Source organism: Mirounga leonina, unplaced genomic scaffold (genome assembly GCF_011800145.1).
Source record: "Mirounga leonina isolate KUSES-001 unplaced genomic scaffold, KU_Mleo_1.0 Mir_165, whole genome shotgun sequence".
Lineage (NCBI taxonomy): Eukaryota > Metazoa > Chordata > Mammalia > Carnivora > Phocidae > Mirounga > Mirounga leonina.
This window is the reverse complement of record NW_023270415.1, coordinates 71,304,547-71,330,441: the sequence shown is the minus strand read 5'-3', so window position 1 is coordinate 71,330,441 and position 25,895 is coordinate 71,304,547. Positions and strand designations below refer to the sequence as shown.

Below are 25,895 nucleotides of genomic sequence, written 5' to 3'. Positions count from 1 at the left end.
TAAACCTTTTTGTAGCATTCGCATTTTCAAACCCCTGTCCCGTCAGTGACACACAATAAATGTTATTTTCCTTCCTTACTGATTTCTGGAGAGCCACCGAATTCTGTTCACCCCCCTTTCACCTTATACTCACCCCTTTTCTCTCTCCCTCTTCTTTCCCCTCTCTCCTCCTCCTCTGGAGAATTCCACTCTTTCCCCTAAAGGATCAAAAAGAGAATAAAGAATGGGTCGAAAAGATGCACAGTTGGGAGACACAAAGCAAAAAGTGTGGGGGGGTGCTGAGAGAGAAGATAAGAGAGGTGAAGGAAAAGGAGGAGAAAAGTCTTTGACCCATTCATTCATCTGAAGGTTTAGTGAACGCCGATTCCGGGCTGAGAACTGTGCAAAGCATGGAGAATACAAGGCTAAGTTAGACAGAGATGAGTTCCTAGTACAGTGCCAAGGTTGTTAATCCTGTAAACTCAAAGCAACTTTAGAGTCTTAAAATACAACGATGCGTTATCATCAAGCAGATGAGCATGCCTGGTGGTGATGGGGCTTACTGGGTCCTGCTGGAGAGGGTGCAGCAGGTAGTCATGTGTGTGGGCGCTCCAGACATGTGTCCCGTAAAAATTTCCTGGACTCAGGGCGCCTGGGTGGCTCAGTCAGTTAAGCGTCTGTCCTCGGCTCAGGTCATGATCCTGGGGTCCTGTGATCGAACCCCGCATCGGGCTCCCTGCTCGGTGGGGAGTCTGCTTCTCACTCTGTCCCTCCCCTTGCTTGTGCTCTCTGTCTCTCTCTGTCTCTCTCTCTGTCAAATAAATAAATATTTTATTTAAAAAAAAAATTTCCTGGACAGAATTCCAGAATCACCTTGGAATATTGCTTTCCCTTCTCATATTTCACTCTTTCCTCCTCTTTTTCTTTCCTCTCCCCTAAGCCCCTACGTGGGAGAACAGGTATGAGATCTGTGCTGAGGCAGGGAATGCATCCGCTTCTTCTTTGTTCGCATCTCAAACCCAAGCCGTTAGTATTGTATTTACTCTGACTTACAGAGAACTCAGTCCCAGTTTGGTCAAAGAGGTATATAGGTTTCTTGCCCGTGGGACTTAACATCCTTTAGTAGAAGCCTTGCTTGGCCCATCCAGCAGCTGCGACACATCTGCACTTGGCTTTCTGTGGGGCTGGTGGTGGCAACGGGGGGCTTCGTTTTGAGTGATGTTGGAAGGAATGCATTCTGCAGAGGAAGCACGGGTGTGCGCACACACCCACACACACCACCCCCGCCCCAGGGGAGGCTTCAGTTCCTCATTTACTTCCAAGCTACATAGAGACAGTTTTACAGCATCGCTAAGTTTCTTTCTCATGTGAAGGTGTCCAGTGGAATTAAATGTAGAAGACATTCTAACAAAGGGTAGCTGTGTGTTTTGTCAGTAAGAAGGAGGTTACAGACCTTGCCTGCAGGGCTTTGGGACTGAAGATAAAATGTATAAAGTTCCTAGTACAGTGCCAAGGTTGTTAATCCTGTAAACTCAAAGCAACTTTAGAGTCTTAAAATACAACGATGCGTTATTTTCTTTCTTATACTGCTTGGTATGCCTGTTACTTTAAAATAACTTAAAAGTTTCGGGGCACCTGGGTGGCCCCGTTGGTTAAGCGACTGCCTTCGGCTCAGGTCATGATCCTGGAGTCCCGGGATCGAGTCCCGCATCGGGCTCCCTGCTTGGCGGGGGGTCTGCTTCTCCCTCTGACCCTCTTCCGTCTCATGCTCTCTCTCATTCTCTCTCTCTCAAATAAATAAATAAAATCTTTTAAAAAAATTGTAGCAGATTCTTTAAAAAATAATTAAAAAAAATAACTTAAAAGTTTATTTTTTGGTTGTCAGAAGTAGGTGCTTTGATTCTTGACCCTTTGAAATGTAGCCAGTCCATTGCACCAAATCTGAATTATCCCTCCAGAAAGTTAATTGTCCTTAAAATATGTATTTTCTAATTATCAGTACCAACTCCTTTATTTATTTATTTGTCCTGATCTCTTGAGTGAGGAGGTGGATGTGGCATAATGAAGGGACCCCAGAAAGGGACCGGGGGAGGGGGTGTCAGCAGCATGTTTCCGTCCAGTGTGACACCCATCCTACTGGAGTCATAAACCTCTCTAGGCTTGTGCTGCCTCATCTGTAAGGACTGTCAGCCCCAACTCAGAGGCTTGCTGGAGGATTACATCCCCAAAATTATAAGGGGGGCACCTGGGCGGCGCAGTCGATTAAGCATCCAACTCTTGATTTCAGCTCAGGTCGTGGTCTCAGGGTTGTGAGATTGAGCCCCCTGTTGGGTTCCGTGCTGGGCGTGGAGCCAGCTTGGGATTCTCTCTCCCTCTCCCTCTGCCCCACCCCACACCGCTCATGCACTCGCTCTAAAAAAAAAAAAAATTATAAGTCCTTGGCATGCAGTAGATCGTGCTATGTTGGATTGCCAGAATATCGTAACGCTTAAGGAAAACAAAGCAGAGACTCTGCAGACAAAGTGAAAACTCCAGTAACACAATGCCACTGATTAAATACACTGTTGAGCCCAGTGTTTTGAATTGTTTTTAAGAAACCATTTCTGGTTTTTAACATGAGACTAAATGATAGAAAAAATATTCTTTAATTTAGAAGGTATTGAATCACACACATACACACACACACCTGCCGCATTCCTAGGTTTTGAGTTTTGGGGAGCACGGGAACCGCTGAGCTGTGCAAATGTATTTGTTACAACACACGGAAGCTTTGCGCCCCCTACAGTCACAGGTGTGCCTTGCAGTTCACATGCGCCATGTAATTTGGATTTGGTTTGGTTTGTAATTCTCATTGCTGTGACCCTGACTTACTCTAAACCTTAGCCCTAGCCCTGTGTGTCGTATGTCATCCTGCAATACACCCAAAAAACCGAGACTCCGTTCTGAACCTCTGTGCTCTCTCTTGGGGGCAGTTATTAGCTGTCTGAATAGTGGATGAGAACAAACTATGGTTTGGAAATGTTTTTCATTTTCTTCTTTAAAAAAATTAACTGGGGCGCCTGGGTCAGTCAGTGAGGCGTTTGCCTTCAGCTCAGGTCATGATCCCAGGGTCCTGGGATGGAGCCCCCATCGGGCTCTGCTCCGTGGGGAGCCTGCTTCTCCCTCTGCCTGCCGCCCTTCCCTACTTGTGCTCCCTCTCTCTCTGTCAAATAAATAAATAAAATCTTTTTTTTTTTTAATTAACTTAGGTTTTTTTCTCCTTCATGAAAGTAATACAAGCCCATTATAGGTTTGGGAAATTATAGAAAGGCAGAATCAAGCAATCCATCTATCCATTATTCCTACAGAAAATTACTCAGAAAAAGCTAGTGTTAACGTTTTGATGAATTTCCTCCTAGCCTTTTTTTCCCCAAACAGAAGTACCTAAAACCCTATATATCTTTAAATTTGGGATTATAGCACATAAACAGTTTTTTCTTGTTTATTTCACAAAACATATTGTGAGCATTTCCCTAGTGTCATCCAAAACTTAGTTGAAAACTTTGTCAGCTGTACTTCAATTCTAAAAGCTCAATCTAGAAAAATGAGTTGAAAATTTAAATTTAATACCTGATTAACTGTTCCACTCTGTGGTTATTTCGTGCTTTAATAATGAGCCCTTGTTGGGCGCCTGGGTGGCTCAGATGGTTAAGCGTCTGCCTTTGGCTCAGGTCATGATCCCAGGATCCTGGGATCGAGTCCCGCATCGGGCTCCCTGCTAGGCGGGGAGCCTGCTTCTCCCTCTGCCTCTGCATCTCTCTCTCTGACTCTCATGAATAAATAAATAAAATATTAAAAAAAACAAACAAACAAAAAAAATAATGAGCCCTTGTTGTGGATTCAGGTGGTTTTATGCCCAGACGAGTAGCAGACGGTTGTGTTGTTCGGTTCATACTGTGATCATGCTGCATACGAGATTTCGTAGTCTGTACTTTTTATTTCATATCATTAACAGCATGTTTCTGTTAACTATACCCCTGCCACAAGCATCAATTCTCACAGCTGCTCGTGAAACAGCCCTCCGTTTTCGCTTCCAAGCCCCCACCCCCACCCCATACCACAGTGGACTTCCAGAGAACAGATGCCTTGTGCTAAACTATTTCTTGCCTTCTGTCCATTTGTCACCAGTTCTTTCTCATCCTTGCATTGGGTTGGTCCTGCGCCGAGTCCTCTCCTTTCTGACATTTGCTTTCTTCTGTCCAAATGGACAGGAACGCACCTTGTCACACCTGCAGGCCCTCAGTGGTGTGGACTTTACCTCTCGTCTGTTCCTCTCCCCTCTCTCGTTTTCTCCAACATGTTGCTTGACATTCTTTTAACTTTCTCTTTCCTTTGAATTTAATTTCTTTCATTTTTTTTCCTCACTTTATTGTTGGGGTGGGGGGCGTGTCTCTTTTGGAAGTTCTTGACGAAAACAGATTTTTTGCAGTGGCAGGAGAAATCAGTGGCCTTGCTCTTACGTCTCCTTCCTCTTGTTTTCGACAACAGATGGATATCAGTATTGACAAATAGCAAAGAAGAGGCCCTCACTATGGCCTTCCGTGGAGAGCAGAGCACAGGGGAGAACAGTCTGGAAGACCTGACAAAAGCCATCATTGAGGACGTCCAGCGGCTCCCTGGGAATGACGTCTGCTGCGATTGTGGCTCGTCAGGTATTTGCCCCCAAACTTGATCTGGCTTCTTAAACAGCCTTTCTCCTCCCATAGAATAAACATGAGCTAGTTATTTAAATCCTTACCTCCTTAGGGACACAGACACACACCCACCACAAACTTCCATCTTGAACGGTCCCACTTCTGGGCTGCTTTAACACATGCTGTTTGTTCAGCCTGGAAAACTCCCACCTGCTCTCCTCAAATGCCCCAAATGGCCACCTGCCCAAATGCTACCAGTTAAATGAGCACTGTGGACATACAGAGAGAGCCCTGGATGCAGAGCCCCTCATGCTGGTTTTGAACCACCAGCCTGGCACTCACAGCCTGGATGACCTCATGCCAAGTGCCGACACTAGTCTCATCTTCAGGGATAATAAACCTCTGTTGTTATGAGGACTTAATGAAATGCTATATCTGAAATCGTCCCAACGTGTTATACATTACTTTCCTTCCTTTCTGCTCGGTGAACTAGCCCCAGTGTCTACGTCACATGGTCACCTTCCCCCAAACCTCTGATTTCAAGTAGCATCTGTATTAAGTAGGTATTGACAGTAGGTAATGTGCATTCAGTGCTTACATTTTAATAAGGATTCTGGTAGTTGTTTTAGTTTCTGTTCTCTTATTGAATCCTCACAGATGCTCTGTGAGCAAGATACTAATAGCCTCGCCATTTTACAGATGAGAAAACTAGGGGACTCTGAGAAGTTAAGTGACCTCCCAAGGTCACCCATCTAGTAGGGATCAGAACACCGATGCAAACCTGTGATTGTTAAGCATCATGATACACCTTCTAATTGTTTTCCTTGTGAAAATGGACTTCTCCATACACCATGCCTTGAGCACCTCAGAGACACGTCTCCCAGTTTCTGCTGTGTTCGTGTCCCTGTGGGATGAGTGACTCACACACTCACATAGTGAGGATGTGGCAGAGGGGTCGGAAGTCCTCAGGTACCGACCACTCCAAAAGAAGCTTGCCACAGGGAGTGAACCCTGAAGGTTTTGGTAACATGGGAATACTCATTCCCTCTGTTGTGGAGCCCTTGGGGGGTTGTAGAAATAGCTTAGGTCTGTGAAAGAAGCCTTTGACATTCAGTATTTACAGCTGTCTTATTACCAGGAGGTGCTTGTGGAAAAGCCGTGACCAGGATGGTGGGTCAGTGCAAGTTGTAACTGGGAGGTTAATGACAGCTTATGAACCGAGTCCCCTGAGCCACACATCAGTCACTGCCAAGGATGACATCTCTCCCAAGGACGTTTCATGGGGCCTCCCAGGGAAAGTCATTCTCACATTTTCACAAGAATAAAGCACTTAATTTTGTTTTCAATTCAATATTGAAAGAAAACTTTTAAATTTCTTTTAGCACCCATATCACCCTCTCAGAAGCTGGTAAGCTTCGTATGAGCCCTTAGGCTAAACCACAAGCTTCCATGTCTTCCATTTAAATCTTTCCCTTTTAATTCTTAACAAGTTTTACTACTCTTGTTTTAGCTTCCTTTGTAGTTGGCACACGAAAATTAGGTCGTGTTTGTTTCACTGTCTTCAAAATGTTTTTTCCACACAGAACCCACCTGGCTTTCAACCAACTTGGGTATTTTGACCTGTATAGAATGTTCCGGCATCCATAGGGAAATGGGGGTTCACATTTCTCGCATTCAGTCTTTGGAACTAGACAAATTAGGAACTTCTGAACTCTTGGTGAGTAGTGACCTGTACTTAGAAATGTATATTGTCATAAATATATGTAATACGTGGCTTTGGAGTGTCCTGTTTCTGCTGAGTACAAAGAATTGCAGTTCTTGAATTTCATGAATTTGCATGGATATTTAAAATGTAAATTTTGTGGTATGTAAAGTTGACTGTCTCTATTTCCTTTCAAAAGAACTGGTGAATCATACATTTCTATAATTAGTTCACCTAAACTGGCTCTTTTCTTCTGGGATGGGCTTTTTCAAAGCTGCCTTTTCCTTTCAGAATTAGTTTTTATATGATTCACTCACTACAGTAAAGGGAATTAGGTTTTAAACTCACATGATCACTTTACTTAATGGTCTGTGTTACTAAAAATAGTGACTTAAGAGTCTGTCTCTGTTTTTCCCATTTGTAAGTTTGTAGAAGCCCCCATGAACCGAGAATGGCCAAAAAGCCCATCAGTCCTTAACCCATAACTTCTTCTAAGCAACGATGGTCTGTGTTTGTATGAGCCCCTGATCTAGGAGGTAGCAAATTCAGGAAGTATCATACTAATGCTTACCTCCCTGATTCATACCAGGATTAGAGAAAAAAAGGCTCTGATCTTATACCTAACACATTCTTCTTGAGTGTGGAAGTGGTGTCACTCCATCTCCTTGACTTAAGCTAGTGAAACCCAGTTGGCAACTAGAAATAGGGACAGTCCAAATCCTAAACACTTGCCAGGTAATAAACCCAAGATTTTACCCCAGAGACCTGATAGCATGAATGCTTCTTAAGCCTTGCATTGCTCCCCAGATTATCTGAATGACCAGAGGCCCTTCAGGACAAATTTTCCTGAGAGGGTCTTGAACCCAGAAGCAGAATGCTTCCTGCAGCATTTTTACATGTATCCCAAATATAAAGGAATCCTACCTCCTTCTCTGTCCAGTAAATCTGCTCAGTCTAAAAACGAGGTATGATAGAGATTGAAAAACAGGTGCTGCCATTAAGCATTTAACCTGGGTTCATGTGTGTAACCTTAACCTGCTGTCTAATCTCAAGAGTATATGTTGGTTGGGGGAGGGCATATCCTCTTCTATTCTAGCATTTATCACATTGTATTTGTAAAAATCATTGGTTTTCTTATCAATCGCCCTGCTAGTCTGTTGGCTCCTACAGGAAGGAATGTGGTTTACTCCTCTGTTTATATCCAGCACCCTAAAGTTCCGTGCCTGGCACATAGTAGGTGCTCAGTAAATATTTGTTGACCGGATGGACGGATGGTTTGTATCCTGAGTCAAATGAGGGGAAGATACGTATTCAGAAATCTCAAAAGCAAATAATAGGAAACCTTTAAACTCATAGTAAAGAGTGGCTGCATTGTGTTTTGTTTATGTTACAGCTGGCCAAGAATGTAGGAAACAATAGTTTTAATGATATTATGGAAGCAAATTTACCCAGCCCCTCGACAAAACCCACCCCTTCAAGTGATATGTAAGTACTTATACTGAATTCTTTATCATTCTATAATTGTTTTTCTGCCCTCACAAGCAATGTCTTAACGGTTATAGTATTTTTCCCCCAGAGGAGACCCCAGTAGGAGGAAAACCCAGAGCAAAGAAAAGTTTTTTGGAATGCATTTCTGGAGTGCACAAATTATGTTCACTGACCCGGTCCCCTAGGTAGTTGCCGCTGCTCCGTGGAGGGTACGTCTTCATAAGGGTGGTTAGCTCTAAATCATGGCATGTTGTGATAAGCAGGACACAGACAAAAGTGATGGCCCGCTCCGATTGGATGCGCAAAAGTCCAAACGCTTACCAGTGAGGCTGTGGGGAAACGCTGTGTCTCAGGCGTTGCTGGGGGGCATGCCAATGGTGCCTTGCCGGGGGGGAGCAGAGTAGCAATATCTATCACGGTCCTCGATGTAGTTCTTTCTGACTTTGCTGAGCCACTTTCGGAAATTGACTCCTGATCTGTAAAAGGAAAAGATGAGGAACAAAACAAGCGTCTGTAGGCCTCTGATTAAATAGTTTATGGGGTACAGCCACACAGCAGAATGCTACACAGATGTAAAAAGAAGAAGGAAGCTGCTTACATCCGACTTGGGACAGTCTCCATTAGGAATTACCACTAGGTAAAAAAGCGAGGTATGGAGCACTGCACCGAATCTCCTGCCTTCAGGTTAGGGGAAGGGTGGTCAAGAACACATAAATGTATATATTTATTTGTGTTTGTGTGAAGAAACACGGGCAGATACACAGGAATCTAAGAAAAGTGCTTACTTTGAGGTGGTTGCGGGCATGAGACCTCCTCAGTAAACAGTTTTCGGTATCATTTTTATTTTGGAGTCATGTGAATCCTTAAACCTATCAAAAATTTTTTCACACTGAATTTACACTTAAAATTTTTAAGTACTGTGCATGAATAGGATGGCAGCTCCCATTAATTCCAGCTTGACTGAGCAGGGGAGCCTCTGGGACACAGACGCCCACCTGAATGTCCGCCAAGCCCTTCTTGGTGGTTCCTCAGGCACCAAATCTGCTGAGCACTGAAACTGTTACAGGGCACATGCAACAAACGTGGTGTTTTTACTCTGAAATCATGAGATACCATCTCCCAGCAGGCCTCTTGGCAGTGGTCTTTCTTGAATTCAGCACATGTGTGCTGTCTGCTCACTGCATGCTTCATAGTAGATGAGGTGCTGGGGAAAGGGCAAAACATGAACTAGATGTAAACCCTGTCCTCATGATACCTGCCGTTTGGAGAGGAAGGTGGCTGTTAACCAAGAGGTTAGACAGTCCGTTCCTTATTCATAGCTGTGAAAGGGTCACCGAAGAAAAGTCAGGGAGGTTGGCGCATATTTAATATCCTAACCTAATCTTGGGGCATCGGGCTTAACAACGGTGTTCAAGCTCCGTTTGAGCACAGAAACAGCTTGGATTCTTTTCACACTCATGGGCACAAATTACACTGAGAAGTAAGGCTTTTTAGGAGTGAATTTGATCACAAAACAGCCACACACAAACACGATCTGAAGTTATGCCACAGACTAGGTAGCAGTAAGCGCTCAGATACGCAGTGCAGTCTTGCCCCCACCAGCAGTTTTAAATATTTATGTGGCCCACACCTCGGAGGCATCACTTTAGGATAAACTTCATAACAGTATGGATTTGTATTTCCAGTTGCTCACATGGGAGGCGGCCCACTCTTGCCCATCTGCTCTCTGACCTCGGATGGTCGTCTGGCCTCTGTCAGACCTTCCCTTCAAAATGCTTGTGATTCTCCAGAATCTCTAATGGAGTGATTAAGGTTCCAGACTACTGGAGCTTAGATCCTGGCTCTGCCAATTCTGAACTGTGATCTGGGGCAAGTGACCCCACCTGTCTGTGCCAACCTCCTAGGGTATGGTGAGGACAGAAGGGGTTAAGTAAAAGGAGCTTCGAGCGGCACCCAACCTACAGTGAGCACCACGTAAGGATTCACCATTACTGTCCCCACCACCACGACCTCAGTCTTCATCACCATCCTCTTATTTGGCCAGGAGCCTTGAGGGACAAAGCAGGTTCCCTGTGACACGCAGTTCACTCACCCACTCTTTATTAAGCAGCTTCTATGTTCCTGGCACTCATTAAGTGCTGATGACGCAGTAGGGAACAGTGTAGCTCCTGTCCTACGTTCTGACTGTGCAGAGGAAGACACGGAGAATGGTAGTGGGTTCTCTGAAGAAAATCTAACAGGATAAGGGGGTGAAGTGTAGAAGGCATTGTCCTCGGGTTGGTCAGGGAGTATCTCTGAGGATTTGATATATGATGAAGCTCTAAAGGATACGAAGGAAACGCGTGGGGTAGAGGGTGTGGGGAGGGGGCCTGGCAGGGGGAATGGTGGTTGTAGATGGCCAGAGGCAGGGGCAGGCTGGGCACGTGCACACAGTAACAAGAAGGCAGGTATAGCTGCAGAGGACTGAGCTCGGACAGTGGTAGCAGAGGCCGGCCAAAATGGAGATGGGACCAGGGACCAGTTCAGCAAGAGCCTTAGAGGTCATGGAATGTTTGGGGATTTTATTCTCTGTGTGAGTAGAAGGCTTTAAACAGAGGGAGTGACCAGAATGCTGCTAACCACCCTGCAATGTGTAGGACGGTGACCGTGACAAAGAATCATCCAGCCACAGTGTCACAAGGGCTGAGGTTAAGGAAGCCAGCTGTGGCTCGTAGGTGAAGGACAGATGGGAGGAGTGGGTGGAAACAGAGACCGAGGAGAAACTTACACCGGGTCCACTGAGAAACAGAGATGGTATGGACTAAGATGGTAGCAGTGAAGGTGCTGGAAAGTAGTTGAATTCTCAGGATGTTTTGAAGGGAGAGCCAACAGGATTTGCTAATCACTTCAAACACAGGACATTTAACTAAATTGTCAAGGTGATGCCCAAGGTTTGGGCCTGAGCGTCTAGGTAAATAGGCAGTATCATTACCTGCACCAGGGTGAGTGGGAAGGACCAGGTTTGGCGGGGATACAGGGTGAGCCATTGGTAGAGCTCTGGTGTCAACTTTCAGACAAGTCTGTTTCCCACCCTCCCTGTCACCCTGTGTCAGGAAGCCTTTACTGCCAGGGACTGTGGCTGAGTGCCCAGAAAGAGTGAAACGTCATGCCTGTGGAGAGCTCAGGAACATCCTACAGCCACAGAAGTAGAGACCCAAGGTTGGAGGTGCTCTTCCAAGTGGCCTGGGGCATCTCCCCATGTGATAGCTGAGTGCCCTCAGCAGCGTTTCTGCAATTATCATGCAGCATCTGCACACTCCAGTGCCAGGAAGCCTCCATGGAGACCGTCGTCTCAGATTTACCTCCCATAGCTTCCCACCGTTGATCCTTGCTCTGCCATCCTGGATGATACTAGAAAGGAAGCTTATGTATGAACCCATAGCCGTGTGTCATTCTTTGTTCCATACCTACTCTTGCTTCCCTGAAAGGCAGTAAGACTGGTATGATTACTAATATTTTACAGATGAGGAGATAGGCATAGCTTTACCCAGGGTCACATGGATAGCGTTCGATACTGGAATTGAATCAAGCCATTTCGTTTTTAAATCTGATATTCCATCCATCACACAGTAGCTGCCTTTCAGACTTTATAAAGTCACATGCAGTGGAGACCAGAAGCCAGGCTTAGGCCAATTTCTCAGGTTTCTGGAAGCCCTCCAGCTCATCAGGCCATGGCCATCTTAAAAGGACTTTGACCTAAGTGTAAAGGACACCCATGAAAGTAAGGTCTTCGTCACTGAGCAGAATCTGCGAGTCACCAAAGGCGGTGTGCTACCATCAACCAGCTTCCCCCCTTCACTGCTGACCCAGCATGAAAGGAAGTGGCATCAGCTCAGTTTTAAACAGTGAGGCCTGGCTGTGGGATTGGGGGCGGGTGGTGGACGGCAGCAGCCTGCACAGATGGAAGAGCTTTTTCTGAGCGAGAAAGCTTATGTCCTATGAGTTAGAGCTTTCTCAGAAAGAAAGCACCTTGTAGGTGCTATACATTCTTTAATTCAAAATACACCGATGAGTTAGTTATTCTCCCCATTTTCAGAGGAAAAAGCTAAAGCTCATGAAAATGAAGTAGTTTGCCCAAGGCCCTGCAGCTGGTGTGCTGTAAGAACTAGGATTTGAACCAATCCATTTACTCCTTTTTTAAGTGGCTTATGTAACTGGGAAAATCATGGGATAAGTTCAGGTATGGCTGGCTCCAGATGTCCGACAGTATCATCTGGACCCTAGCTCACTCACCCAACTCTTCTTTCCTTTCCTCTGAGCGGACTTCTGTCTCAGCCTTTTGCCAAAGGTGGCGAAAGTAACCATCAGGCCACTTAGGTCAGATACTCACACCTGCAGCTGGGAGGTGGGCTCAGTCCCGGAGCTTGGGACAGAACTGGAAGTGGAGAAAGGGTGAGTCCTCAAGAAGAGAAATGCACACACCCACTCAGACGGTGGGAGTATTACCCATGACAGTCTCCTGCTCCCAACTGAACCTGCAGGAAAGACAACTTCCCTTTATTCTGGAGCTCAATGCTTGGCCTGTGAGAGCGACACAGCCTTTTTGAGCCTCAGGTCCCTTACCTGTTAAAATAGGGAGTTGTGCCAGATGACTAAAATTTTTTCAATGAAGCTCTGGAAACTTCATTGGTCTTTTAGAATTGTTCTTTTAAAATTTCTTAATTTCTTTGTATATTTACGAGTATCTGAATTTGAAGTAGTACATAGCAGATTTCTCAAGTTATTGCTCAAGGTGGAAAAAAAAATCTGCTGTGGTCTGTGTGCCCGTTAATTTTGTAACCATGTACTGCTTACACACATATACTAGTGAATATGTATCAGTTTCTTTGTCCTGTCTGTGATGAGATAACTTGGTCTAAAACCTGGTTTGTTTACATCCTGAAAGGAGTCTAGGAGAATATATCTTCACTTAAAGAAAACTGTTCTTCAGGAAATTGTAGATTTTTCTTAGCTTGTAGGAAAAAAAAAGTCTTTGCTTATATTGATTTGTCCTGTTTCAGGACTGTACGGAAAGAATATATCACTGCGAAGTATGTAGATCATAGGTTTTCAAGGAAGGCCTGTTCATCTTCATCAGCTAAACTGAATGAATTGCTCGAGGCCATCAAATCCAGGGATTTACTTGCACTAATTCAAGTCTATGCAGAGGGAGTGGAGCTGATGGAACCACTGCTGGAATCTGGACAGGTAAGGCTCCACTAAAATCATAGGATAAAAAAGGAATGTGGAAAATGAGTTTAAAAGATAATGAGATTCTAATACATTGAGTGACCATGTCTAAATCAGGACAATTTGAGAGTGAAAGGAGTACTATTAATAATTGCTTCCAGGTAACTGATGTGAATAAAGCTGCCTTAGGCAAAGTAGGACATGCGATTACCCTACTTGTACTCATCCTGTCCTTTTCAGGAGCTTGGGGAGACAGCCCTCCATCTTGCAGTCCGAACTGCAGACCAGACATCTCTCCATTTGGTTGACTTCCTTGTACAAAACTGGTATGGTTTTCATTTTCTCTAAATACGCCTTATAAGTTAACACGAACCAGTCTTCTCAGGGACCCAGATCAGGAATCGACAAGCTTCCTATAAAGAGCCAGGTACTATTTTAGGCTTTGCAGGCCATGAGGTCTCTGTCGTGACTAGTCAACTCTACCATTGTAGTGTGAAAGCAGCCATAGACCATATGTAAATGAGTGAGCATGGCCATGTTCCAATAAAGCTTTATTTATAAAAACAAATGGAGGGCCAGACATGGCCTATGGGCTATAGTTTGCTAACCCTTGGCCTAGAAAGAATGTAAAATCCTGTCTCTGTCAAAACCTGCTGAATTAGGAAAAATTGAAAGAGGGAAGACTTAATAGCACAAGTCAACAGGATCTGTGAATTTTCATTGTTCATAAGTTCATTATAAAACTGCCGTGTCAGGGCGCTAAGTGGCTCAGTCGGTTAAGCATCTGCCTTCAGTTCAGGTCATGATCCCGGGGTCCTGGGATCAAGCCCTGTGTCAGGCTCCCTGCTCAGCAGGCAGTCTGCTTCTCCCTCTCCCTCTACCCCTCCCCATGCCCACTCATGCTCTCTCTCTCTCTCTCTCAAATAAATAAAATCTTAAAAAAAAAACTACAGTGTGTGTGGCTGACTCAATAGCTAATTCAAATTTGGAACATACTAATAGTACAATATTGAACACAGGAAGTTTGAACTTGCTATATTCTTCAGTGGGTAGTTCTGTAAGCCACAGATTATTAGGAGGAACTGGAGCTCATCCAAAGACGAGTGGTCAAAATAGCAAGAGGATCTGAACCCACATATGAAGAATGGTGCCTGGACACAAGCCACGTTTTATAAATGTCCACACCTCTTCCTTAGAGGTAGTACAGCGTAGTAGTTAAGAGCGTTGGCTCCAGGACAAACTGCCTTTTTTCAAATCCCTGCTCCGTCTTCCGTGCTTGATAGTCTTGAAAGCCCATACTTCATCCTCTTTGTGCCTCGGTGTTTTCATCTGTAAAACAGAGGTGGTCATAACCTGCCCCATCGGGTGGTTGTGAAGATTTAATGAACCAAGGTACGTAGAAGCTGAGAGTGTCCCTTAGGAGGCACTCAAGCAGTGCTGGCTGTTGCTATCATTAGGTGACTTATCAGTGTAGGTGTAATGTTAGCCGCATCCTCGTTTGCCCTGCTCATAAGTAGGTCTCAAGTTTGACTCCGTTGTTTGCACAGAAATAAGTGGTTAACCTGTAGCTTTAAATTATATTATTTATGTCCTAATTAAGTTCTATTTTAAGTTGTACTTTTTTCTGATAGTATTTTAATTTTTCAGTGGGAACCTGGACAAGCAGACGGCCCTGGGCAACACGGCCCTACACTACTGCAGTATGTACAGTAAACCCGAGTGTTTGAAGCTGCTTCTCAGGAGCAAACCCACCGTGGGTGTCGGTAAGAGTGTGACCAAGTGTCTTAATAACGGGAGTCGGCATCCGGTTGGCTAAAACCAAGACTCGCATGTTACGTTGTAATTTGATTATTGTCCGTAGCCTTTTCAAGATATACCTTAGATTTCTTTTCCCTATTTTAGTGAACCAGGCTGGGGAGACTGCCCTGGACATAGCAAAGAGACTGAAAGCTACCCAGTGTGAAGATCTGGTAAGCAGAATGGAGGAGGGCCATCCATTTGGCACCAACCGCCTTAAAATGTCATTCTCAGAAACTGGAATTGGGGTGAAGGAAACATTCATCTTCCTGAACATTGGCAAAAGAAATTCAGACAAGCACTAGGGCTACGTTTGAGAAAGTGGTAGAATGATAGATTTGTCATTCCTGTGTCTTTTCGGTACAGTTATGACATAGGAGCTAAAAGGCATGTGACAGGCTTGTGCATTAAGGTCGTGCTTCTTATATGCCAGACCCTTAGGCTTTCTCTGCAGCTCAGTAGTGAAGAAGAATTATTTGGAAGCCAATTCCAAAAATTGGGCAAGTAGAGTTCAGAGTTTAATGATTGTTGAAACGTTAAATGCATGGCTTCCCCCGCCAGCCCCATCCTTTTGATCCCATTGGTTCTTGAGTATCACTCTGAGCCTTAGCCTGGCATGGTTCTTTCACCCATGGGGAAGGATGAGACAGGAAAGGTAAGTCCCATCCCCTTGAGTTTCTGCCCAGCACCGGCTGCAGGCCAGCAGTTGTAGGTTTCTGTTCTTACGAGAATCCTGTGAAGAAGCTATAGTACTCCCTGCCCCCATCTTGTGGGAAGAAAAGTGGGCCACAGATCAAACTGGGACTGTCTGGCTTGAAAAGCTTACGTCTCGTGCTTCACTGACTCTGATTTTGCCTTCCAGCCAGAACTTTGCACTTTTGAGGTTCATTTTTAATAATATTTAAGAAAGCTTTTAATTTGCGAGAGAAGTCATGTTCCCAAAATAAGAAAGGCTCTTGCCTGTAATTCTGGGCAACTCCTCTGAAGCCGGTCCCAGAGCAGCCCAGCCCTGTGTAATCGGAGTTCTGCCCTACAAGCAGCTGCTGGTGATTCATTTGAAACCAGGACTGAGGTGGGATTTGCTCAGTGCTTATGTAATAGTGGGATATTTAACACTTAGATGAACGCGGTTATACCTGCTGTTCCTTTCAGCTTTCCCAGGCTAAATCTGGGAAGTTCAACCCACACGTCCACGTGGAATATGAATGGAACCTGCGACAGGAGGAGATGGATGAGAGTGATGACGACCTGGATGACAAAGTGAGTACAAATAGCGCCTCCGAGTTCCTGATGCTGCTGCCAGGTTGCCTGCACTCTGTAGACGAGATCATTCTTCATCAGACTGTGTCTGCTCTTGTCACCTGGGGCCAGTTTCCTTGCTCAGTCTTTGATCCTTGTTGGGGACCACAGCTATATTAGGGTTCTCTGGAAAACCAGACCCCATAGGATGTGGTTGAAGACAGAGGGAGAGAGATCGGAATGTATTTTTAGGAAGTGGCTCACATGATTGTGGGGGCCAGCGAGTCCCCAGGGTACCGGGCAGGCCGGCAGGCTGGAGATTCCAGCAGGAATTGATGGTGTGGTCTTGAGTCTGGAGGTGCTGAGTCTCTTTGCAAAAGCCCTTCAACTAATTGGATGAAGCCTACATGATGGGGGGTAATCCCTTTTACTCAAAATCTAATTTAAACGTTAACCCTTCACAGCATCTGTCTAGACTGGTATTTGACCACACGCCTGGGCACCATAGCCCAGCCAAGTGAACACATAAAATTAGCCATCAGAATAGCTACTTAGTAAATAAAAGGTGTGAGGTACTGAGAATTAAGTATGGACTAGGCAGTTAGAAGCAAGTTGCCTGTGTTACCTCAGATTATCTTTACCAAAAGCCCACTGTGGCGTTGTTATTGCCCATTGTACAGAAGAGAAAACTGACACATACAGATTTTGCAACCTGAAGTCTCAGAGCTAGTAAAGACAGTCTCGGGATTAAACCTAGTTTTGTCTGACTTTCCTAGTTCATGACGAACTCTGAAAGTTCATTCATGCAGTTTTCATCAGATATGTGTGGGTTTTTTTTTTTTTTAAGATTTATTTATTTTGGAGAGGTAGTAGGGAGGGACAGAAGGAGAGGAAGAGAGAATCTCAAGCAGACTCCCCGTTGAGCACGGAGCCCAGTGCAGGGCTGGATCCCAGGGCCTTGAGATCATAACCTGAGCCAAAACCAAGAGTAGTCGGACACCCAGCGGACTTCCCCACTGAGGCGCCCCACATCGGATATTATTGAGCATTTCCTCTTTCCTCGGCAGCATGTAAGGAATAGTCCTACAAGGTGTCCTAAAGACATTCCCCACTTTGAGAAGAGATAAATTACAGTGGATAACCATTATAATAAGAGCTTAGGGGAATCCCTGAGACATGTTCAGAGGACAGAAAAATTGTCTCAGCTTTGGAAAATGGTAAAGACCTTACCAAGGAAGTACCGTTGGAGTTGGGTTTCTGAGGGTAGGGAGGAGCTTGCCAGGCAAAAAGTGGGGAGGAACGCATCCCTCCAGGGAGGGAGAACAGCATGTGCAAAGGCCAAGGGTTCCTGATAGAGCTGGAAGTCTGAGGAATGGTCAGAAGCACAGTGTGTGAGGTGCCTGCAAATGGATGGGTGGGAGAGGCAGGAGGTTGCCCTGCAGAGTCAGGCAGCCCAGATCGGGAAGCACATTATGGGCCAAATTTGGCCTTTGGGCTTTCTCCAAGCAGGCAGAAGCCAACAGAGATTAATTGTCAGAGCAGGTTTCCCCCACCAGCTCTGGCCACAGTGTGGGAAACGTGCTGGGGCTGAAAGCAGCTGCAACCAAGGGCTTTCCATGGGGGCTGGTGGGTGCCTGCACCAGGCAGAGATCCCAGCTATCCACACGGGGCCTGATGGCTCTGGGTGACCTTGAGGCTTCCACCTTGGGGAGTTACATGGATGCCACCGCTGTCACCAAGAGCGCAAACACGAGGGACACCTTAGAGGCCATTGAAGACAGTTTTGGATCTGAAAGGTCAGGTTTGGACCCACAGGTATGGATCGTCAGGGCCACAACGTGGAGGCTACTTTCTAAGGGGATGTAAAATGAGAAGGGTGGCGAGGACTGAGAACTCTGATGGGAGAGGGTTGATCAGGGAAGGAACACACTGTAGAGATCACACGAGGGTAGAAAACAGTTCAGTGGTAGTACAAGGGTCCTGCAGAGGGCAGGTATCTGTTCAGTTGAAAGTTACCGTTGACCGTGCCCTTAGGCTTCTGAATACTTCTGATTGCTAACCAACGCCTCCCTAATGTGACCCTGATAGTGGTCAACCGAGCGAGGATCAGGAGGGCAAGTCCCGCAGCCACTTCTTGGGCTGGGTCATGGCTGACCTCAGAGCACGTAGAGAGCCACAGGAACCCCGCTTCCCGATGGAGCCGAAGTGTAGCCCTCGGTGAATGCCTCACCCACTGCACTGTTATGTCACCCGCAGCCGAGCCCCATCAAGAAAGAGCGCTCCCCGAGGCCTCAGAGCTTCTGCCACTCCTCCAGCATCTCGCCCCAAGACAAGCTGTCGCTGCCGGGATTCAGCACTCCGAGGGACAAACAGCGGCTCTCTTATGGGGCCTTCACCAACCAGATCTTCGTCTCCACAAGCACAGATTCGCCCACGTCACCAACCACAGAGGCACCTCCACTGCCTCCTAGAAACGCCGGGAAAGGTACGGACTTTGAGAAGGGCTCTGCGACTCCGTCCTCAAAGCTGGCGGTCTACGCAGCTTTGAGGTAAAAACCACAAGGGGTGTCTGAGTGGCAGAGTATGGAATGTGATGTCGAGGACAGCTTGAAACAGGGGCCTTGCCATCTGCTAAACACCAACAGTAAGATGCTGTTGTGGACACTCCTCATGTGTTGTGCTCACCTCACAACAATTCTGTGAGGTGCCCATTTTACAGATGAGGAAACTAAGGCTTATGGAGGTAGAGTGACTTGCCCAAGGTCACACAGCCCATACGTGGTAGAGCTGAGATTCAGTCCAAGGTCCACCTGGTGCCAAATCTCTGTTGTTTCTTGTATGATGTGGTGTGAAATTGCAGTTCTTCTTCAAAAAGTTACTCTTTTCTACACTAAGCTTTCTGTCTTCTGGAGATGTTGGTAGTAATAGCAGTAGATAGTAGTTATTCAAGACAGGCCCTAAGCCCAGCACTTCTCATGTTATGCTCACAAAATGAGGTGGGTCCTGCAGTTGCTGGCATCATGCAGACAAGGGTACTGGTTCAGGGATGTTGAGTGATTGGCCTCACGTTTTCGGATCTCTGTGATTCTAACCCAGGGCCTGTATGACCTGAGCCCACTCCCCTGGCCTTTCTGATAAGGATTGTTTTTCCATGAGACATTACCTGGGAAGAATCTTAGCCAGAAGAGGGGCACTGTGTAGTGCATTGTCCAGTGCCTCCGCTGGGCTGGCCAAGGGCTGATGGCCCACCGCCCTGGTCTGTGGCAACAAAGTGCTTGTCCCGTAGCCCACATCCACAGAGAGTGCCCCGCTCTGAAAGTCCGCCTGTTCCCGCCTCTACAGGGACGAGTTGAGACGCAGAAATGGCAACATTCAGGAGTCACCCGAGCCAGGGGGGAGCTTGGGGTTTGGTCTCTCAGCCAGCGAAGGCAAGTGCAGGCTTCTCCCTGTGTGCTCAGCCCGTGCTCACACAGGTTCCGAGGGCCCCTCCGTACACAATGCCATGCCTATTTGAATCACACTGGGGCTATTTTCTGAGAATTGTGAGCTTTATTCAGAACAGTGTTTTTTCAGAGCTTATTCTCCATTGAAATAGTGTTATAAATGGGAGCTGTGTTCTTAGAAAGACCCCAAATGGCCTCATAGATCATAAAATAGTGGAGAAATGTTAAAATAAGGTTTTGGCCTAAACAGCGCTCATCAAAGATAACTAGCGACCGTAACGGAAGAGTGACAACACGCGAGCCAGTGGTTTGACCCGCCGGTGTTTCTCTTAACCTTCCATACAGTATGCTAGAATGTACGTAAATAAAGTTTCACATTCTTACTCAAACACGAACCGCTCAAGTTGCAGATGCATGCAGCGCGGTAGGAGTACTGCCTTGCTGCCCACCTCTGCATAATCCTGTTGCCCTATCAGGGTAGCAATCGGATAAGACCAGAGATTTCCCTTTCTGTACCCAGAGAGGACCACAAAGAACCTTTAGACCAGATAAAATAATCGAAGAAAACTCTGGAAGGGTTCATATCCCGTGATTGTGGTTACCAACATAATAGTGATGACCTGTCTAGACAGGGTGGGCCTGTACCTGTTCAGAGAACCTCCAGGTAATTGAGAATCTTGGAGAAGGTCTACAAGAGAGAAGGACACCAGTGTCCTGGGCACCAAGAGGCTGCCTCACCTCCCTCCACCCCTTTCTGTAATTTTATCTCAAGGGACCACAGAAACCCATAAAATATTCTGTCTGACTTGATGCCAAGCATCTGTCTCCTGCCTTGAATAAATTCCAACTAGCGCTTTACCAGAGGCCCAGAAAACAAAGACCGAATGTATTAAGTGATTCAGCTGCTAAGTGCACAGCGACTGGCCCATAGCAGCAACTGTGATCAGCCCTGGACAAGCTACTTCCCCCGAGGCCTACCCCCCAAAATCCTGACACTGAGAATAGAAATTCGTCTCTACTAGAACCCAAGGGCTCTTCCAGGCTGCTCATAGGGGGACATCAGATGTAGAGAGACGAGGCAGCACAAGCTCCCCTTGACTTTCTAAGTGGCTTGAGGAGGGTCCTGTGCCCTGCAGCTAGCCTGGCTCGCGTGCCCTTATATTTGGAAAAGTGGCAATGCTTAGAATGGAGATCTTAGAAGACATTGTTGAAAATCAGCTGACACTGTGTGCAGAGATAATTCTCCTCTGTTTTGTGGCCCTTATGTGTTTTCCATTTCATTCTGTTGAACTGGTAGAACCATTTGCATGAAAACAAGGACGTCTTGAATCTGTCGTTTGATTTGCTCATTTTCCGTGGAAGTGATGTCCAGGTCTCTGCTTGCAGCAGTGGTCATTTCCACACTGTGAATTTAGGGCTTGGATGGATGGCAGCTTCTGGCAAGGCATCCTAGGATAGCAGACACTCAGGATAAAGTCCCCACTAATAAGAGGAGTACAGAGGGGAAAAGAGGAAGGAATCCTGACCTCTGAGTCAGCACAGGAATATTTTCAAGAATCTCCAGCTGCCTCATCAGAATGCAGGGAAGTTTGACCTAAGTTGCCGTCAAGCAAAGCCCCCTGTGCTTGAGCAGGGCTCCAGTCGGAGTGGGGAGACTTGGCAGTTCAGCACCCCAAACTCACCACCCTTGGGCCTTAGACACATTTTGCTGCCTAACCTCTTCAGATGTGAAGTCCGGTGAGAGTCAGTGAAAGCTGTAAGATTAATTTAAGTATGCAGACGTTTCTCCCTCATGATCAGCACCTGCCCCCCGCCACGCACTTTACGTATGTTTGTTAAGACTTGAAATTCTTCAAGCTTGCCAAAACTGGTTTGTTTTTCACCTTTGAGCGAAAAATTAATGTCCCAGAACCTGGATTTTAGAGAGCTGGAAGGATGCTGAAAGGTGATCTGCTGCCCATTGTACAGCTGAGGAAACTGAGCCTGGGAAAGGGTGAGGAACTGATCTCGGGCCACACAGTGGCTGTTAGAGGGTGGAAAGTAAAAATGGCCCTTAGGACTCGCCAAACCAGACCTTCTGGTTTATTCTTCTCCCACGTTGAGGAAGGTGCTTGATCACTGTCTTGCCTTCCTCATGGTCTTGTCCTCAGAATCCAGTAAGACAGTATGTGGAGAAAGCATTTTGTAACAGGCAGAGCCCTGAAGTCCTGGGAGAGGCACCCTTGGGACTGTCGGGCTGTGGCCACAGATGTCTCTAGAACACAGAGGAACACGGGCAGCAGCATGGTGCCGTGCGACCCGTCCCCCAGAGCAGGGGCTGGAGACAGACGCTGCGTGCTTGTGGTTGGCTGGTTTGATTTAACTGTTGGCAAGTGACGTTAAGCTGGAGAGCTACAGTTTTCTCCTCTCGTATGGTTGCACATCTTTTTTTTTTTTAAGATTTTATTTATTTGAGAGAGAGAGAATGAGAGAGCACATGAGAGGGGGGAGGGTCAGAGGGAGAAGCAAGCTCCCCGCCGAGCAGGGAGCCCGATGCGGGACTCGATCCCGGGACTCCAGGATCATGACCTGAGCTGAAGGCAGTCGCTTAACCAACTGAGCCACCCAGGCACCCACGGTTGCACATCTTTAACAGCGACACAGACCGGCCTGACACGGGATGTTATACAGGTGAATGCGGCATAAAGGGAGCATCTAGCCGAGCGCCTGGCACAGAGTCGGCGCCCCGGGAGGGCCTGCTGCTGACACTGCACCCACCGTAGCTCCTCGGCTCTAAAAACGGCTCCTTTGGGGAGAAAAGGTGCCACGGTGATGTCCCCCCAGTCTCATAAATGAGCAGGTGCTCTGAAGTGAGCTGGTGTGACGCAGGCATCGTGTGCTCAAGGAAAGCATTTGTTAGGTGAACGAATGAGAAACGAGGGATAAATCTGGCCTCAGGAAGCTTCCTTGACTTACCTAAAAGAACTAACTTCTCAAGCCTTGAGACCCGAACCGCTGCCATGTCAGTAACAGTTTCCTCCCGTCTCTTGGTGGAGTCGGGACCGTAGAATCTGGCATGAAGCGGCACCTGTGAATATCGGGCGAATACCCGTGTGGCTTGAGGCTGCGCTTCAGACTCTGTTGTGGATTCCTGCCTCCGACAGGCTGCAAACCTTGGTCTGAGCCACCAGCAGGCGGTCTACACAATGGCCGCACGGTGCTGGCCGGCCGACGGCCCCGGGCAGTGCTCGCTCGTGGGTGCTCGTGTCACAGAGAGTGCGAACCAGGTGCCCCCCGCCCCCACTTAGGTTAGAATCCCAGAGCAACGCGGGAGAGCACCACGCCGTCTGAGGCACATCCGTCTGTGAGCCACGCTGCGGGGCCCTGGGCAGCCGTGAGCCGCTGTGGGGCCAGCCTCCCTTCCCCCTCCTCCAGGAAGCGTCTTTCCCTGGCCCTCCCCGAGAGATGGGGCTCCTGCGAACATGCTCATCCTCTCCCTGCCCTGGGCTCTTCTTAATACTGAGCTGATGGTGTTGAGCTTCAGGGTCTTCGTGTGAAAAACAGGATTGGGTGCGTACCTTGCTGGCTCGCTGCTTAGAGACCATGAATAATGTCTGTAGTGACTAGCACATAGCGAGCATCCCACGGATGGGAATTTGTTTGATCCTACTGCATGCATTCGGCTTAACAAATGGGCTGGGCCCTGGGCATACAGTGAAGGAGGGAGAGAAAGCTGCAAGATGTGCCGTGCAGGGCGGCCCCGGGTGCCACAGAGTGAGCTGGCCTTGCATCCCTGTGTGGAGCAAGTGCACTGTGTCCGTGCTTGCTGAGTGAATAAACAACAGCGGGGTCTGTGAAATGTGTGGCCAGAGTCAGGAGGGGACACTCTTAAAACTACTCTAGATATCCTGGGGGTGTGATGGTTGACTTGTTGACTTGCCGGAAGTCTTTCTACAGAGTCTGAGATGTGTGAGCACGTTAGACAGCATTTCTGTGGCTTTCATTCGAGGCCCATGGCAGTCATTAGAGAGGGTGGGGAGGGGCAGGAAGGGAGAGAAGGTGTCCTCAGGACATGAGGCTGCCGCCTCATGTGCATTGCGGAATGATGGCGGCTGGCCTAGGAAATATTTTCTTAGTATCAGTGTTATTCCTATACCGGAGACTTTACAGTTTTCCTGGATGTTTTCTTAACCTCATAGGAGGATAGCCATTTGAGTGGCTCTATATTGAAACATCCCGTGGGCTGTCATCCCTGACCCATGTCGATTTTTTTTTTGCCTATTTTTATCAGTCTCCCCTGATCCTTTTTAAAGCATGGCACATCTGTCCTCTTGCAGTGGCCACGTTGCGGGCTGAAAGTGTGTCTGGGATTTTTGCCCTCAGGTGTGGCCACAGGCACAGGCTTGCTAACAAGCCACCCGACTGCCAGGTGTGGAAAGCAGAGGGAATCGTGTTGTGCCTCTTGCGTACGGAGACGTCTGGGGAGCCGTGTAAGAACCACCTCAGGCCCTTGAATGCGGGCACTGTGCTGTTACTTACTGGAGTCCTGGAAGGAGTCTGAAGGCTGGGGAGTAGCCCATGCCCAGGTGTGCAGCACGTGTCAGTCCTGCGTTACCTGCCGTGCTGGAGCCCAGCCCCGCGCTGAGCACGCGCCCTCCCAGCGCTCCCCGCACCCTGCCGTGCCTCTGTTTCCCCACCCGAGAGCAGTGATGGTAGTGCTTTCCTGCTACACGCAGGGCCCTTCTCACCATAAGTACACTGTGTCTTTGTCTGCCTTTTTAAGATTTTATCTATTTTTAAGTAATCTGTACACCCAACGCGGGGCTCACACTCAACCCCAAGATCAAGAGTCTCAAGCTCCACTGACTGAGCAGCCAGGTGTCCCATCTATAACCTTCTCAAGTAACAGACTTGTCAGCTCTACACCATGAAAAGCATTTGTCTTGTCCAGGGTTGTGTGTAGATAGAATTTCTGCTATTATCACTTATTATAGATGGCATGGCGTGTTTAGAATATGTACATTGTGTTTCTACAAATAATGTTTTCAAAAATTGTCAAGACAGTTTTTAAAGCCATCCTCTGAGTCTTGTTTTTTTTACTTAAAATTTCAAAGGTGTACTTTTATTTGACCTCCCAGCATGGCAGACCTTTGGGTGTTCTGTTTTACTAAAAGCCAAATGTACAAGGACAGTGAAAAAGCATCCTCCTGAGTTATGCCATGAATGATTTCCATAGACTTGTATTGTGTTCAGAATGTGCCAGGCACTGAGAGACATGAAGACGACATGAATCTTACCCCGAGGGAGCTTTCAGTCTGGGAAAGAAGAGAAAATTCAGCTAGAATGCAACATAGAGAACATTGAGTGCCATTTAGCCTTGTGGAAGGTCACAGGTAACAGCAGTTGCCCCAGGGCAAAGGGGATGGGTTAGAGAAGACTCTGGATGAGGTTCTGATTGGGCTGACCCTTCACTGATGAGGTGCAGAGCTGAGGAGGGAACACAGTTGGGCCAGGGAGGACGTAGGGCCGTTCCCAGGAGGAGAGCAGGGTACCATCAAGGATCAGCGTCCAGCCTTGAATCACACAGCCGGATTCATGTGTGTGAGTGGCTAGTCTCCTAAACTCTCTGAGCCTTACATCTCACCACCCTGCAAGCAGATGATCATGATGGCAGTGCTGCTTTACAAGGGCAGTTCTGGATCACGTGTATAAACCTCTCCTCGGTGTTAGGTCAGGCACACGATACTCCCTAAATGGTGACTCTACAGAACTTAGGGAATGTAGAGGGAGATTTGAAAAGCATGCTGATTTTAGGAATGGATTTTTTAAAAATACATATTTTAGGAATGGATTTTTTAAAAATATGTATTTCAGTGTACATGCATGGCTTTGCAGAAGAACAGTTTTTCCAGGCTAAGTAGATTCATTTCTTTGTTGTTGACAGTCGAGTCCTATCTGATGCGGTTTCATTTAAACCACCTCTGTAGTCTGTGAGTATATTATTATAGTCCCATAAGGGGGTTTTAGTGAACAGAGGGAACGCAGGTCTCAGGAAATAGCCACAGCCTTTTGTGAGTCCCAATGGTTGGGCCCAGGGATGTAGAACAAGAGCCTTGCAAACTGCCCAGGGTGAGCATAGTGGCTTTGAGATGGACAGTGACCTCGCGTGCAAGCTTCCTGAGCCCTGGCCACGTGCTGGGCACACGTCTGAGGTATAGACCTCAGTTAGGGCCTCCCCGAACTGATGACCCGGAGGTACTCATGGCAAGGAAGCCCCCAGGAGTCCAGTGGGCATCTCTGGAGCTGAAGACACAGGAGAACATCCAAACAGAGTGATCGGGAGGGCTCATGGGATTGTGGAACGAGGCTCACCGTCTTGGGAAGAGC

The 25,895-nt window shown here is 47.1% G+C and overlaps 1 protein-coding gene across 3 annotated transcripts in view; it reads left to right on the top strand.

Moving 5' to 3' along the window:
- The window catches only part of ASAP1 (ArfGAP with SH3 domain, ankyrin repeat and PH domain 1), a 341,917-nt gene that overhangs the window by 288,571 nt on the left and 27,451 nt on the right, over window positions 1–25,895 (top strand). For all 3 annotated transcript variants that reach the window (XM_035011956.1, XM_035011955.1, XM_035011957.1), the window contains 9 exons: window positions 4,507–4,670; window positions 6,236–6,369; window positions 7,748–7,839; window positions 12,882–13,068; window positions 13,291–13,376; window positions 14,698–14,813; window positions 14,953–15,020; window positions 16,000–16,107; window positions 18,343–18,571. In XM_035011956.1, coding sequence (XP_034867847.1) covers window positions 4,507–4,670; window positions 6,236–6,369; window positions 7,748–7,839; window positions 12,882–13,068; window positions 13,291–13,376; window positions 14,698–14,813; window positions 14,953–15,020; window positions 16,000–16,107; window positions 18,343–18,571 — 1,184 coding nt within the window. The remainder of the gene's footprint in view (window positions 1–4,506; window positions 4,671–6,235; window positions 6,370–7,747; window positions 7,840–12,881; window positions 13,069–13,290; window positions 13,377–14,697; window positions 14,814–14,952; window positions 15,021–15,999; window positions 16,108–18,342; window positions 18,572–25,895) is intronic.